A 16,772-nucleotide genomic window follows, 5' to 3' on the forward strand; every position below is an offset into this window, starting at 1 on the left:
ATATGACTTTGATTCAAGCACATCACATCATGAGTAGTTAGATAGTAGCTATTTTAAATGTTAAAGGTTGAGTGTTTTATTACTTCTATATTATTCCCTCCTCTTGCCTTGATTTTGTGACAGTCCTAATTGGTATAATGTACAGTTAGGAGTGGACGTTTTTCATGCCCATGCCGTCTTCTACGCTTGGAAGGTATTTCAACTGAATAATAGGTTGAATAGTGAGTGGGAGTAAGAACTAAAAAGGAGAGTAAAAGGGAAAAAAAACAACAAGGTCAAATGCAAGAAGGTGGATGAAGAAAAGAAAAGGACATAAGGTGGAAGGAATTAGAGTGTTGCCTTTGCTGATTACCTGACTCTATTGCTGTGCCATGCCTCTGTGTGGGCTGTGCCCTGAACCCACGCCAGCTGATTAACCCAGCACTGCTCCACTCCCCTCAAGCACTCTCAACTGTCTCTGCCATGCTGCATAATGATCCAGCGCTGGGCTGGGAGGTGCAGAGTAGGCCGGTCGGTCGTGCCACCCTGGCACTTGGTACCAGACCACCCTACACTCCACTGAAACTCTGCCTCGAGCTCAACATGCCACACAGGGATGAGAACTCGGCACTGTCAACACTCCTGCCTGGTTTACTGCATTCCCGACTTTTTATTCGGGATTGTCAGCGACTCCAGACATGGTTGCATCATTTAACCATGCTGTAATACACTCTTATCACACTGGTGCTGATTAAAGCTCCCTGTTTTTTTGTTTTTTGTATGACAGGCTTGCAGTATATTTTGGATTCAGATCTTCTCTGTGCAGGCGAAAGTTTAAATCAGTAACTGTTCCCCTGTTAAAGGCTGCAACTCCTGGCTGCTTAGCTACCTTCTGCTTTCTCAGACTGCACAAACCATAATTAACACTACCTTCTGTCAGACGCAATCCTCAGCCATCGTCTGTGCGCTGACTATACACTCCCATGTGCAGAGTATTCTCTTCTACTCTCTCTGTCTCTCCCCCTGAAGCCCTCCCCCATTCTTCTCCCCCATGCCTTTATGTCTCTGTTTGTGCACCGGGAACACTCAGCCAGTCAGCCAGAGACAGGACCCTTAGTTAAATACTAAACCATACACAGGTGGGACGAAAAAACAACAACAGCTTGAGACAGGACACAGATTTACGACGGCTCGAGGCACTCAGCTGAGAATAGTTCTCCACTAGAAAATGAACAAATTACACAGCAGTCACCCTAACACAAATGCACACTCAACAGCAATTTGAGAGATTACAGCTGGGCGGTTTCTCTGTGTAGTCTCCGCAGATGAAAAGTAAAGCCTGAGCACATTATGGATATACCCCCATGAAAGTGTACCTCATCATTTCATCTCAATTTTTCACTTGTCATATTTCATTTATCAGAGAAGCTATCACTGTTGAGACTGCAGAAGCTGCCGTGTTGAAAAGCCAGAGAGGAGCTATTTAATATGGCCAAATCGCCCATGAGCTGCAAAAACCTAGCAATCACTGCATTTGAATGAAAAACTGTCAAAACACTGAATAGAGCCACTGACAGAACACAGAATCCTGCTCATCACTTAATACAAATCCCATCCCTTGTTGCCTCCCCTCCCGACTTCTGTTTGTCTTACAGGAATCTGACAGCAATAAAGTATGCTCCCTGTACTCTTTCCGGAACAATTCCACTTCCCCACACAAGCCTGAGGAGGGGGCCCGGGAGCGAAGTGACCTGCTGAGCGGATCAGCGTTTGGAACTCCAGAGCGCCGCAAAGGAAGCCTGGCAGACGTAGTGGACACTCTGAAGCAGAAGAAGCTAGAGGAGATGACAAAGACAGAGCAAGACGGTATGACTCCTCGTGTGTGTGCGTGCGTCTGTGCGTGTATTTGTGTGTCCGTGCATGTGTGTGTGTGTGTATATATGGGCACAGGAATACTTTACCTTCTTCCCCCTTAAGCGTCCTCGATCTTTCCACATTTTCCCATTTCTTTAATAGTTTTTCACGCTTGCTGACTGTCTGCCTCTTTTCTCCTGTATCTCTCTCTGTCTCAAACACTCATGCGGGCACACTCAAAGCTGGGAATACTGACGTTACAGTATTTCCAGTTTGTTCTGAACTTCTTCCAACATGACAAAGACTGTGTGGCAGTGCACCTCAGCATAAGTGTGGTCTTCGTCCACGCCAAGGAAAACTCTTTGACTATAAAACTTATAGTGCTGACCTGATGCCAGGAACATTACCTCCTTTTTATTTTGCTTCACAAGAACACTTCTCACCATGCACAGTTATTCATCAAAGGTTGCTAACCACAAACAACCCAAGCCCTTTTCGAGGATTTTACCTGTTTCGTGTGCATAATTAATTCATCTTATTCAGCGCACCATGAATAGCTCAGAGATTTTTTGTTGTTGCTGTTGTTGTTTTGTTTCCTAAAATTAGAAATAGAGGGGAAAAAAAGAAATCCCTTTCTGCGATAAGACTGTTGGGCCTCTATCATATCTGCTACCATTTCACCCTGCTTGGCTCTCCCTCCTACAGCCTGCAGTCTATCAAGAGTATGGCGGAAAAACAAATATTTGAAAGAGCTGCTGAAACACATCCCCCTTCTTAATTAGGGCTGTAGTAATATAACTACATCCAATCAAATGTTAAACCCCCTTGGGAATGCATGTGTCTCATTTAGTGTCTGGGGAGCTCTTAGCTTAAGCACTTCATCAGACGAATAAATTAGACCTCTGTTAGCCTAAAAATAATTTGCCACTTCTTTTTTAAGTGTTCGTTCGGCGATCTTTGTATCAGAGCGTCACAGGCCTCTCATCAGTTAATCGTTTAGCCACATCCTGATATGAGACTATTTGTGTTGTCATTAGATATTAGAAGACAGTCCATATTTCACTGAATACAAAAATCTATATTACAAATTAGACCTGGGTAGGTTTATTAGTTTAATAATTGTTTTTTATTATGATTTAATGACCACTCATATTGGCAATTTACCAACACACTGAAAAAAAGAGAAGCTCTTAATAAATATCTCAGTTCAGACAGTAAATATACTGTGATGTCTCGCCCATGTTTTTGGGCCATTTTTACTAAATGCTCTAATGCAGACATAATTTTAGGGATATCCGGTATCCTTGCTGCTACTGATCTAGAGATATGGCGGGACACAAAGGAGTTCCCCGAGCAGGACAGCTTCTGTTTAGGACAAAGTTGGTATTACTATTGCTGCTGAGTTTTACCCTAAGGTATAAAAAAATTTCATACGTCCTGCTTCTCATGGACTGGATTTTCAGGGCAAGACCATCAGTGCTCTTGGTAGCGACAGCGGGCATTATGGTAATGAGCCCCAGCTGGTGAAGGCTGGTTGTTGCAGTAATTTAAATGGTCAAGTGCAGCTTGTAATCCAGTGCCTTATGTTGGCGCAGGGAGGAGAGGGTGCTTTAGAGTACCATACAGCTGTTTTAATCTCCTGTTAATAATAGTGACTTGGTCTGCCTCATGTGTTGTGTATCCTCACCACCAAAATAAACTCCCTTGTTGGTAGAAATTAGTTTCTGAGCTGGAGACACGCAGAATACAAGAGTTTCGGTGTGCTGTCCCCAAGCTGCAAAAATTGTGGGATACTTTTTTTTTCTGGAGAGCACTTGAGGAAACCTCAGTGGTGATGATATGTGATTACTGTAAAATGGGCGAGAGGGACTCTGAGAAACTGCCCAAGGAAAATCTCAGAGAAACCTTTGAGAAATCTTAATCTTATGTCTTTGTTTCTGGTCAGGGACACAGTTGGAAATGAAAAGGGCAGGATTAATGTAGTAGAGAACATGCAAGAATGCCATTTGTTGTCTTAATGATGTTACTAATATACCACAAGCAACAGATGAGCTAAATATGTAGCTTATCTACACATGACAACTGTTGTGTCTAATTCTGCTGCTTTGATGTCTGCCTGGCCGGGGTCACTGAGGTCCTCAGAGACTCCTCACCATCTGGTACCATTCTTCTCTGGCCTTCCTTGTCTAGTCAAGATGGCTCATTGTCTTGATGGACTGAAGATAACTGCAGTAACATCAATTGTAGTGGGACAGCAAATGATCTGCGATACACTTCTCACACTAAATTGTTCATAGATGGAAAATAAAACCTAAATTTGTCTAAAACTTTGCTCTGAAAAGCTTCTTTGCCATTTATTGTTGACAGTCTTCAATAGCTTTTTCTGGTTTCCTGGCTATTGGGTTTTTAAAAGGTATTTTTTCTGTACTGCAAGAACCACAAATGACAGTTGGCTGTTAGCGGCAGCTTTCTCAAAGCCTTAACAAAACCTAAAAATACAGTACATGAATTATTGGGGTAGAAATGAAGGTATACAGACAGTCCCTAAAATAACAGATGGTAATTTTTTGACTTCATCCACTCTATTCATGAAAATTAGTTCTTTGTTTTCAAACATACAAATAAAAAAAGAGCCACCTCTCAGTATTAGCTATTATTCCTTCATCCCTTCAACTCTGTATATTTGTACCCTTTCACCCTCTCTATCCGTCCACCTTTACTCTCCATTTCTGGTCCTTAAAGTGCTTTAAGTGCTTGTGACTGTGCTAATGAATGAAAATGTCCTCCCAGCAGCGAGCACTGCATTTAGCTGAATAGTCACCTTTGCTGTAAAAGCTCTATCAGGCCCAGTTGCCAGCAGGGCTAACGATTGTGCCCCATGTTTATTTACTAGGTATTGTAAATGCATTATTTATGGATAAGTCTCCAGACAGCACTTGTCAAGAGTTAAAAATGTCAGTATAAAGTATTAGGGTAAAAAGAAAAATAGCCTTGATTATAAAAACCCAAGGTGACCTTGATTTGATTCACATGCAATTAGAGCAGTTTTATATAATGCACTAAAGTATGAATCAATACTGCGCAAGTCAACACAGAAACTCTTGTGTGTACAGTCTTTATGATCGTCCCCAAGACAAGGACGGGTAATTGGGTTTCAGCATCCCGTTTTACCTTTTAGGGATTTTCCAGGCTCACTATCTACTTGTTGAAACCTTGCCAGTCCATCCAAGACTAATATTAAAACACAAGCAGCTTATTTCCATGTATTAGGGCAGTTAAGAAATATTGTTTTTTTTATTTTTTTTAAATGAAGGGCATAAAGAGCTGAAAAAAATCAATATTCTATATATTTTATTTTTAAAACTTCAGTAAAAACGCCTATCTAAAAAAAAAACCAACCTTTGAGCCTTACTCTGTTTTTACCATTGCTGACTACAAAAGCCATAGTGTTCAGCATCACAATACGCTCGGCTCGGTTCTTAGAATTCTATTCAGTAAACCGTACTGGGAAAAAGGGGTGACCTGAGAATATTTGATAGTGGATAGTTTCACATGTAATCTGCAGCTTTTATCTAAAACATAACAATAACACAAGTGTCAAGACACAGAGATGGACAGATATTCTGAGACTGCAGCCTTTTAAGAACAGTAAGAGTGGATACACTAGGTGCACTAGCAGAACAGCCAACACCTGGAGTCCTTTGACAAAGTCATGGCTAATTAGTTCAGCAAAGGGAAGCCGTACCACCAGCCAAACTGCAACTGCTTTTTATCCTGAGGTGAAAGGAATTAAATATCCTTCTACTAAGAAAAGAGTTCCCCCTACCGAACCTTTGCCGGTGACATAGAGCAGCACAGTGGGGTGTGCCGCTGGAAGGATTGTGTTTGGTCATATGTGCAAACGGTGTGTGGCTCAGTGCCACTACATAGACGTGTCTTCCTCACCTTCTGCCTTTATCACCTCTTCTCTATTTGTAAGTGTAATCCCCCTGGCGAGATTGTGTATTATCACTGTATAATGACTGTGCAGTAGGTTGAGTGTGGGGGGAGCGATCAGCATTGTGTGAGTAGCCCCAGGTCATTATCCTCTATTACAACGCGGCGTGTAATGAGATTCAGGGATGGGTGAAAGCTTTGGAAGAGAATAGGATCAGCTCTAAGCCTGTGGTCTGATTAGCACTGATGAACTCTTGACTCTGTTGTAACACTTTCCCCTGTCAGTGTCACAACCTCTTCTGACTCTACATGGAGACTCAACGGCAATTGGCTGCAGATGCTTGACAGCATTAACAGACTCATTTTTCGATTCCTATTTTCTTTAAATGCAGCATTAAAAGAATTTTTAAAGGTTTTCCTTCTTTCCTGTATATCTATAACCTGTAATATACGTTATACCGGCAAAAATACACCTCCCCCCCAAAAAACAGACTGCTGCACTTTCTCCCCTCCTCTTTTAGTTCCCGCCCTTCTCCCCTCTCGCCTCATCCCAGCTGCCATGTCATCTGGTTCTGCTTTATCCCACCTAATTAATAGGAATCTTTGTTATAATGATCTGAGCATGAGCCTCTGACTCTATGCATATGCAATGAGGGCTGGAAACCCAGTTGCCTTGGTTGCAGATTTTGAGGCATTCTTCACACATAGCTCAACGCTGCCTATCGCTGCAGCATCAGCTGGACAATGTAAAGCCGGGACCCTCCTGGCGTTAGCATACACAGGTTAAGTAACGATTAGCCAAGAATCTGCATCTCCGCTGTATGCCTTATTTCCACCTCCTTCAAAGTTTTTTTTTTTCACTGTTGTTAAAATAGTTTAACAGATTCTTTTAAGTTGTCTATTTGATCAAAGGGTCATTACTGGATAGTTGTGTGTATGCTTACATACAGTACTGTATGTCAGGGGGAGGTCTTCCTGTATATATGTGCGTGTGTGTGTGAAAGTGTGTGTGTCTGCTCTCTGTTGGCCTGTGGTGTGGTGCACCAGCTCAGCGGAGCAGTGCTCTGGTCTGTCACTTTTGTTTGAATAGGTAATGTAGCTCTGTTCAGGCTGAGGAGACATGAGCTGGAATCGCTTGTTAGGACACATGATCAAAAGTGGCTCTCTGCTCTCTGCCAATCAACCCTCTTGTCACCCCGTGAAGCAGACGTTAAATAGATTTTTCGGCTGTATGCCGCGGGCAGACTGCCAGCCTGACATGTGAACTTTCACAAAAAAGGGATACCCTGCCCTTCACTCCTCCCTATTCTTACTTTGCCATCTTCTTCCTTCTTCTCTGGTTTCTGTATTTCCTCCCATCCCATCCCCCCAACCCCCCATTTTATTCCTCCACTCTGTCTTTTTTCAGTGTTTTTTCCCTTTCTGTCACCCCTATCTGTCCAGAGCACCTCATTCCCTCCTCCTTCTGTAAATTTTGTCTTCAATCCTTTTTTACCCTCCAGTGACAAAGTTGCTCCTCTGCCAGGTTGAGATCAGAGCCCACTGCTAAATGGAGTGGCTTCATGATGGGAATAGGCAGCTCAGAGAGCCTGGTCCACTCCTGAATTATGTATTTACTATCTGTTCCAAAACAGAGCCTTCACATAACACAGGCATGTCCCCATAGGGCAACGGAGGCCTGTGCAGGTTTCACTTTACACAAGCTAAGATATAGATTTTGTTGCCCCTTTTAAGACGGGAACCCTTTCTGCTGTCTTGGTCATTCAGATGACAAAACAAGCAGCTGCTTCTTCAATGTGCCATTCTTTGCATTCAAGATCACCTTCCCCAGTTCTCATATTCCGATTAGTCAACAGTAGCAACTGCTGTGAAGCATTCCAGGGGCCATCTTCCCGGGTTTCAGCTGTTGAGCATGTCCCCCTGCACCCATGCAGCACAAAACACCCATTGTGATCCTGGCTTACTGGCTGCACAGGAACCCCTTGATAGGAGGAAACGGGTGTCTCTGAGAGACAAATCGCAGCCAGGGTTGCACAGAGGCTTGCTTGTCCTTATATGCTCATACACCCACACGCTGGTTGTAGGTATGCCTCGTCAATTGCATTTCTAACAAACAGTCTAGAAATGCAATCAGTGACATCACAGCTTTTGCGGTAAAGGTCTGGAAGAATTTGAACAAACGCTTCTTGTTAGATTTCTAAGTGTGCTGTGTATGAGTGACCTGGTGATAAAATCAGCTGTAGTTTGTGATGGCCTGAATGTTTTATGCGACGCAAGTGTTTTTGTAATGAAGCAGAGATGCTGATACGTAAGAGGGCAGGAGTGATTAAAGGTGCTAAATTTGTCCCAGGATCATAAAGCACACAAGTGGGAGATAAAGGCCAGTTTTGCAGGAAAAGGAACATGATAAGGGTCATATATGTGGCAAACTGGAGGAGGATGGGCTGCGGCAATCAGAAATGGAAAGGACAGGGGCTATTCCTCAGTGGGATGTGGGGCAGAGTGAGGGCATGTGTACCTTGCAGTGTGTGCATGTGTGTGCACATTTGCGTGCGTCTGCAATTGGGTTACACTGGGAAAACTGTGTGCCAGCTAAGTATCGCTGTCCTAGCTATGGTATTCAGCTCCCAAGCATTCTCCACACATAACTTGACAAAGAATCGGTGTCATCTGACCGAGGATCAAAATAGTGTGAGTGTAACTTACACCCCGGGCACAGACGGCCTCTGTTGCCTGCTAATGATTTCAGAGCACATTTCAGACTTGTTCTGTAAGTCAGAAATACGTCAGCCATCCAGCTAAGAGATCCGCCTTGACACGACCAAACATGACAACTAGTGTATTTGTAACCTATTAACATATTTGCATTGTTTTCTCCCAGGAAAAAAGCAAATGTGAATTTATTAGATCAAACTTTGACGTGCTGCGTACTGAACAAAGAGATTATTTAATCAGCAGTGATGAAACAATCTTTTCCTCCCACACAATGCTGTTTTCTTTCTCCTTGTTCAATAATATTACACGCACAGGGAGATGTAACGAACATGTCAGAACAAATGAACGGAAATTGTTTTTTATTGCATTGCAAAGGGTGTTGATGCACAGTCAGCTGACTAATGTCATCGCTTTTTAAAAGTACTTTGCCAGCAGGTTGTAGTCCGTATGGCTCCATACCCCATATTAATAAAAGGGAAAAGATACATATTACTTCTTTTGTTGGTGCACATTAAGACACTTAGCTCAATGTACCGAGGGGAAATGAATGGAGACTTTCTAGGAGCTGAAATACTTAACCTTTAGAAGCGCTATGGTAACTTCATGATTTCTTCAACTGGCGGTTTGACTGTACATTTTTTTAGTGTATTTTAATTGTTCATCAGTTACGTTGATCTAATTTTTAAAAAGACCTAGAACTTCAGACTTTTTTTAAAGGAAAAAAAGGAGATTTTTGTGGGGTGCAGGCATCTCTTTTTTTCTCAGAGAGCTTAAAACATAATCTAAAAATAGTGACCTTTGGTCTTACAGTCCAGTAAGCTGTATCTGTACATCTTGAACTCTGGCGTCTTGGTAAACAAAGTTGGTTATGTGATTAAATAAACAACTTTAATTGCTATTTGGGTCTAAAAAACCTGAACTGAGAAGTGGAAATTAATAATTCCCTCACTGTGAGTTCAGATCGCCTCCAACAACCATATCCACCACCCGCTGCAGCCACCCACCCCCCCCAAACACATTGTTTGCTTAAAATAAAATGAGCAAGACACACACAATAACACATTTACACTATGTTGCATTATATATAAGGCAGTATATTACCCAGGACACTTATATAGAGGTTGCTTCTTTTTGAATATCTTTGAAGTGTTTGAAGAGTACCGTGGTTGTCGTCCACTGTCTGTACAGTGGCAGACACTTGGCTTCCCTGCAAACTGTAACGCATTCATGTGAATCCCATTAGTCTCTTTTTGTCCTTGTATATTCAGACACCCATTAATTTACAAAATCAACACTGAACCGCCATGATCACAGTACTACACGTTGTCTTCACACATCTATTAATTTAACATAGATGAATAAATGTGAATGTTTTCGGGCATTGATTAGCAGGCAAGTTTATATCTGACAGTTAAATTGCATGGTACCCCCCCAAAAAATCTCTCCAATGCAAGGTACCCAGTAATTTGATTTTTGTATGAAATTATTATAATTTATTACAGTGTGTGGACCGTAATGATTACCAACATCAAATGGAAATTATAATTTGAAATTTAGTCTACATATTTCTTCTTGTAATGTTCATGTTCCCAAGCGCTGATCCCTTAATCAGCCTCGTCTTCGACTCCAAAAGTAAAGTCCACTTTTTCTTTCTAGTAAACCAAACACACTCACACTCTATCACAACTGATTTACTTTTTTCCATTTTCCTACTGTACTTCCTCGCTTTTGTGCCTTTCTGCACTATTGTTATCCAGCTAACAAATAAATGAGCTACTTTTGCAGCAAAGAAATTTTAAGGCATCTTACTTAATAAAAGTTTTTTATTCCTCAAGTCAGAAATTGTGTAAAGAAGGACACTGGATGAATAAATTGTGTTTTATTTTGTTCCATCTTAATAAAACCTCCATTTCACTTTAACCTTGTCTGATTCTTTTACCGTGCCCTATTTGGTCTCTCTTAATTCAATCAAAGCAGCAATTGTTTCTTTCTCTGACGAATTTTAGAGTGCATTGTATTGATAGCGGTGCTCAATAGAATCCCTCTGCTGCCTGAATAGAGACTTTAAAGCAAAGGAGCAGAGAGGAGAGGAAATGAAAAGTTCATTTTGCTATTCAAGCATTTAATGGTCCTAGTTCTTAAAAGTGACCTTGTGGGGTAGAAAGCAGAGCAGCACAGCAGCTCCTTCCAGCTGCACACATGGCATCCATCGGGGGCACAATCACGCACAGTCCCAACACCTCAGGCTCGGACATATGTTGAGTTTTATTTCATTCTTCTGACATTAATCCTATTCACCAGCTGTTCTGCCAGCTGCCACTCTCCGGCTTAAGGGGAGATTGCAGTTTTGGGGGCTCTGAGTACTGGTTTATCTTGGCTCCTCATCTCCTCCTCACGAAGTTTTGATTATTTTTTTTCCTCGCCCTCCTCCTACTTCCAGGTTCCTTGAGTTGCATACTTGCCTGCAATCTTCCTCTCTTTTTTAACTTCTTTGCTTTTATTTTTCTCCTCTCTAATTTGTGTAAAAAGAAGGAGGTAAGACTACAATTAACTGAATTTTCTGGCCCCTACCCTGTTTAAGTCCTCCAGTTCTTTTGGTAGTGTTTGTTCAGGATACTGTATGTAAGATTATTCAGAAACAGCAATGCCACCGGCCTTCTGCACAGCTCTTCTCCGTGTGTACCCGCAACGTCTCCCCTCTTTCGGTCAAGAAAGCCCACGCATTTGTGAAACCTGCTCACCCCACAGTCACCCAACATCATTTCCGTAGGATTAACCCGGACATGGCCTCAGCCTGTACAGTTATGATTATTGACATATTGGGTCTGGCATATTTCACATTTATGTGCATTGTCTGGAAGCATACTCAAGTGTTCTCAATGTCATTTCTGCTGAAGTACGGCCGGGCAGTCTGCGAGCAAGGGCCGCAATGAATTGATCATTGCTCACTGCTCACTTTAATAATTCAAGCCTGATTGCCACAGAGTGCCGCAGTAAAATGGATTGGGAGAGGTCACATGCTGCTCAGCTCAGGAGGTGAAGCCTCTTGGGGATGGTTAATTCATATATGCTTGATAGACACGTGTCCTATTTAGAGAGGTCATTGTGCTGGGTGTGTGTGTACTGTTTCTCAGAATAGGCAGGTCAACTGTGTGGGATTAACACGCTGGTCAGTGGCGATAAAAAAACAGGGGAAAGGGGCGAGTTAGTGTCCAAAACTGCAAGGTGGTAACAGCTTTGGTCTGTGGTTGTCAAAGTATTTCAGCCCACATTTAATTTTGAATCATTCACTCGATAACAGGATGACTATGACTGAAGTGCATTCTGTGGCAACTACTGTATACTAACACTGCTAATCCATTCCCTGAACTCAGCATCTGCAAAGCCTAAAATGCCAAATTATTGAAAGACCTTAAAGTTATTAAATAAAAAGGAAAGAAAAGACAGAGCGAGAGACTAAAAACTGACTTTTGCACTGTTACAGCTAAGAAGTAGGGAAAACACGATGGAAAAGAAAAAGGACATAAAACACAGGACATATGTTTTCTTTCCCGACCTCGTCTCAGTTACCCTATGTTATATTTATAGCAACTATTTACATGACCAAATAGGATAGTGTAATAGTGACTAACAGAAATGTTCACCAAGTGGAATAATGATTAGGTGTCAGTTAAAGAAAGCCCACCACGAGGTGCAGGTGCTCCACAATACAGCGACATGTCTCAAGGAGCCGGACCTTTTTATTTACACATGCCGGCACTCGTAATTACATATAAAAAGACAGAATTATTCAACAGAACCAACGAGTATTCTGGAAATGGTAGAGGTTATTACAACTGTTGACAACGAGGAAAGGTAATTGCCTGAAAATGAGCGACAACGCAGTGTTGTGCTCAGAATGCACCCCCCTCCTCCTCCCGATCCCCCCTCCCCAGCCACTCACCACCACCCACCCCAGCTCCCTCTTTAGCGTTTGCATTGTGCAGCATCACCCGGGTGTGTAACCTATTGCGTTCCGATTGCTCCCTTGCAATTAGTGCCCTTTTTGTCCTCACTTCAATAACGGCATGATTATGGAGACTTCAGGAGTATTTGCAGCATCCAACAGCTGTTGTCTCAGGGACTACCGGCTGAATGACAAAAACATGTTTTCTCTCTGCATTTCACTTCCCTGGCTGCCTCTTGTAATTATTATGTTTTATTTGGTTTGATGATGGGGTCTTGTTTTTAGTGTGTCTGTGATTAAGATATTCAAAGGATTCCTTGGAGTGTGTCACAGTCATTTTCATTTTTATCAATCTCGACTTTTGATTTGTTTCCCGTGCAGTGCGGAGTGGATGGGAAATTAGACGTTAGCTTATCATTGTCTGACTGAGATTCTGCCAGCTTTATTTCTGAGACAGAATTTATGCCTGAATCAAAGGATTATACTGTATCTAACACTAAAAGTAGGAATGTAATAAATGTGACAGCCTTTTTAAGCTGTTTAAATGCTTCCAGTTTTTTTTTTTCTTCCTTTTTTAAGAATTTGCCCAGATATTTTTTGCATGTGCAATCATACGATAAAGTCGACACAATGAAGTAAATCAAATGTGCTAATATCATCATAATCATTTATGGATAATTTATGGCTCTATAATCCTCTGAAAATTACACAAATCACTGTTATTTTACAATCAAAACATTAGTGGATATTCCTCACCCCACTGCTTTATTGGACCTTTGAACTTTATGGGATGCCTAGACAGCACCAATCATCACTAGGCTACAATTATTCTATAGTTTTATGTGAAATTTACTTTTGAGTCACTCTTTTTTAAACTTGTCAGTTTTGTTTAAGTGAAAGTGGATGGATGGATGGATGGATGGATGGATGGATGGATAGGTGGAATTTGACTATAATTGGATTAAACCAAATTGTATAAAACATACTCGTTTTCCTCTGTCCCTCCACCCCTCACTGCAAATGCTAAATTGTTTGCCTATTTGCCTCACTGTCTCATCCTCTCCATTGTGGGGAGGAAATTATTTATACGGTCAGTGTCAGCTGATCATTGATTTGGTAATTACACGTTTCCCCTCGAGGCTGAGAAAACTGATATACAAGGCCAATGCTAAAGGGGAGGTCCTCCTAGTTTCTTATCCATGACTTATAGCTAATTTGACCCTCCTAGATAGCCCTCTCTACTCTGCCAACAGCTTTTCAACACAACAAACACTCAAACACAAGTATCATCTTTCTCCCAGGAGAATGGAGCTCACAGAGCAGCTCAAAATGTGGTGGCAGGCAGTTGAAACCTTTTCATTGCTGACAACACAGAGTAATAAAACACCCATCGCTGCATGTTGTAACAAACCATTCTTGTGCTTTGCGATATCCATGGTCTTTTGAAACATGACGACATGTTTTCTTGCATCTGAAACTTTGTTATATTCAACTTTTTAGAGATTGTAAAGGATAATATTTTTAAAAAAACAAAACAACAAAAATGAGATTACCCGAGCTGTGGTGGAGTACTCACTTTAATATACACAGTGTACTCCATAGCTCCATATCATTAATTTTTAAGATCTAGTTTATTGCTGTCCAATCTAATTCCAGTGTGACGGGATCTGATGTGTTTGTGACTGCATTTTTTAGTCGGTTTGATGTACCACTTGGTAATTTGACTTTTTCTGTCTACAGCAGCAATAAAAAGATTAATTAGCAAAAATGTTCTTCTGCCTTCTCTTTTTCCAAATCTGAGAAAAAACAAAACAAATTTGGGATTGGTCTCTTTTTCCTTAAAAGAGTGGAGAAAGTGCTGAAAGAGAGGGGGAGATACGTCAGGGAAAGACAGACAAATAGCAGGAATATCAGTATTTTTCTTCAAGACTGTCAGGGAGTCAGTCGGTGTCAGGACAGATAGTAGTAACCTGCCTTTTAGCTTCTGTGGTTTATACTGAACATGATATTCTGGCACCACTGACTGCCAGGTGCTGAAAGCTTTGTTTATGTCACATATCATCCTAGAAACATTCTTCTGTTAAGATTTATGAGGATCATTAAGGTTTGTTTTTAATACAGTTTAAAAAAATGTAGCCTAATCTATCCCAATCATCGCAGCTCTATGTGTCTCAATCCCTGGGCCTGTTCAGCCACATCAATAAGATCACACAATACCTGCATAGAAGAGCTGTATAGTAGAGATGACAGCCCTGATAGGAGCTAAACATATTGAATTTGGCAGTGTTAATGACTATTCGCTTTCTTCTGCATGCCATTTTGGCAAAATAAAATCGGGAAAGAGTTCAGGGCATTTTTCCAGCTATATAGCACCAGCTCCAGACAATGAGACCCAGACAGGCTTAGTAGTCAAGAAACCATTCCCCTCTCAATGGGAACACATCTTGGACACACACACACTCCAGTAGTTTTGTCTTGTATGTTGCTATCTGTGCTAGCTGCAGAGCGGTGGGGGCCTGTGCCAAGGGTCCATAGGGACCACTGGAATCGCTGGGGCTGGAGGAAGTTGGTCTGGGTCCAGTGGGGCGATCTGGGCTTGGTGACAAGCCAAGCTGTCTACTGCAGGGACGCTGGGAAAATGTAAATAAGAGCCTGATAAGGGCTATTGTTTTCATTCCATTCTCATCCCAGCTGAATGGCCTGCTCCCCAGCCACAGAGCATTTTATCTCAAGAGGGGGAGAGAAAAAATGGATGGGGTGGGGGTGGAGGGTGAGTGAGAGATTTAAGAGCCCCCATAGGAAAATAAAAATAAACTCGCTGGACTCTTCTCTTGTTTAAGCTAATTCCCTAGTATGTCATGTCCTACTTTGAAAGGACAAGAGCAGCAAAGTCTTCCAAACACTGAAAACTTCACAAGTTTACCACTTTTCCTTTCAGAACATCTGAGTATGTATTTAAAAAAAGCAATCAGGAGTTAAGCGTGAATCTTGTATTACAAATAATCTGTTATTTTATGGTGAATACACTGTGTATCAATTTTGACACCCTGTCATAAGCTGACAGTAATTAGTATGTTGATGGTAACCAGTGTTTTCATTGGCATCTATAATTTCTCCTGGGAAAACAGAAAGACATTTTAGAAACTGAAGTAGCATTCCTCGGATTAATCTAAATTCTTCAGGAAAATAGGCCGTGGACTGGTGCTTTGAAAAAAGCCAGACATCTGACTCATTTACTGCTTTCCTCGAGCACGCCTGCGCAAAAGTTTCTCTTCTTTTACCAAATCCATTTTTGGTTGCCTGTTTTGTTCACACTTTGAACACTGAAAGGTGTTTGAGAGTTATTTTATGGACTAATCCAGGTCATTATTCACCTTTCCCAGGTGGAAGGTAGGGAGGACAGCAGTGCATTCCAGCTGTAGTTTCTCCTGTTGGAGGACTTGGCAGGTCGTGTCTGGCCCGGCAGAGGGGATAGAGAAGTAAGGGAGCGGCAGCTCTCCTGGGAGGGAGGTGGAAGGGAGGGGGAGGACTGGAGTAGAATGGAAGCTGGCACCACATTATCTCCAACTGTTGGTGCATTCCTTAATGATCAAGTGCTGGAGAAGCATCTGTGATGAAAGTGAGTGTGTTTGTGTGTGTGAGAGAGAGAAAGAGAGCGAGCGAGAGAGCATATGTTTGCTTATTAGCATATGTTCGATGTGTTTGTTTAATTCCCCTTTTTACCATTTTTTGAAACATGTCTGTGCTTCAGGGGGAAAATGTCAAGCGCTGGTGTTGCTGTGTCTGTCAGGAGATTATGATTTGAAGGGAGTTTGTTGTTCTGGGAGAGGAAGCCCTCTCACCCAGGGGTGAGAAGCAGGGAAGAAAATCTGAGCTCCGCTACTCCCCCTGCCCTTAACCCCCTGTTTTAAGATCTGTGATCTTTGTGCCACGCAGGGAGTTAACACACACAAACACACACAAAACACATAGGCTTTTCTGACTCCCTCTCTTCGGGTCAAGGGCACAAACTGTGAGTTGGGAATTGGAAAGTCAATAAAGCAGAAGTAATGTTATAATGACCCCGAGCTGAAGATGTCCTGTCGACCCCCATCACATTGGAGGAAGTGGACAATCAAACAAAACGGTGACTCTGCTTGATCTCGCTGAAAGCCATCCTTAAACAAGGCCACAACAACTACTGACCCCCTGTTACTCCCAGATCCTCTGAACTCAGTGTGTTTGTCAGAAGGAGCAACAGTGTTTGGTTTGTGGAAGCGGGCGAGAGATGATACAGAAGGATAAAAGGAAGCAACATTTGTATACATCCTCAACTGTATAAATCTCCTCTGATCCCAAGGAT

At 42.0% G+C, this 16,772-nt stretch overlaps 1 protein-coding gene across 12 annotated transcripts in view; it reads left to right on the forward strand.

Moving 5' to 3' along the window:
• sox6 (SRY-box transcription factor 6) overlaps nucleotides 1-16,772 on the forward strand; it is a 129,107-nt gene that overhangs the window by 47,286 nt on the left and 65,049 nt on the right. For all 12 annotated transcript variants that reach the window (XR_002061999.2, XM_019358282.2, XM_025906124.1 and 9 more), the window contains one exon: nucleotides 1,635-1,845. Coding sequence is in view for 11 of the 12 variants with exons in the window: in XM_019358282.2 (XP_019213827.1) it covers nucleotides 1,635-1,845 (211 nt within the window). In the remaining variant the exon portion in view is untranslated. The remainder of the gene's footprint in view (nucleotides 1-1,634; nucleotides 1,846-16,772) is intronic.

The sequence above is a fragment of the Oreochromis niloticus genome, linkage group LG1, assembly GCF_001858045.2.
Source record: "Oreochromis niloticus isolate F11D_XX linkage group LG1, O_niloticus_UMD_NMBU, whole genome shotgun sequence".
In the NCBI taxonomy this organism is placed as follows: domain Eukaryota; kingdom Metazoa; phylum Chordata; class Actinopteri; order Cichliformes; family Cichlidae; genus Oreochromis; species Oreochromis niloticus.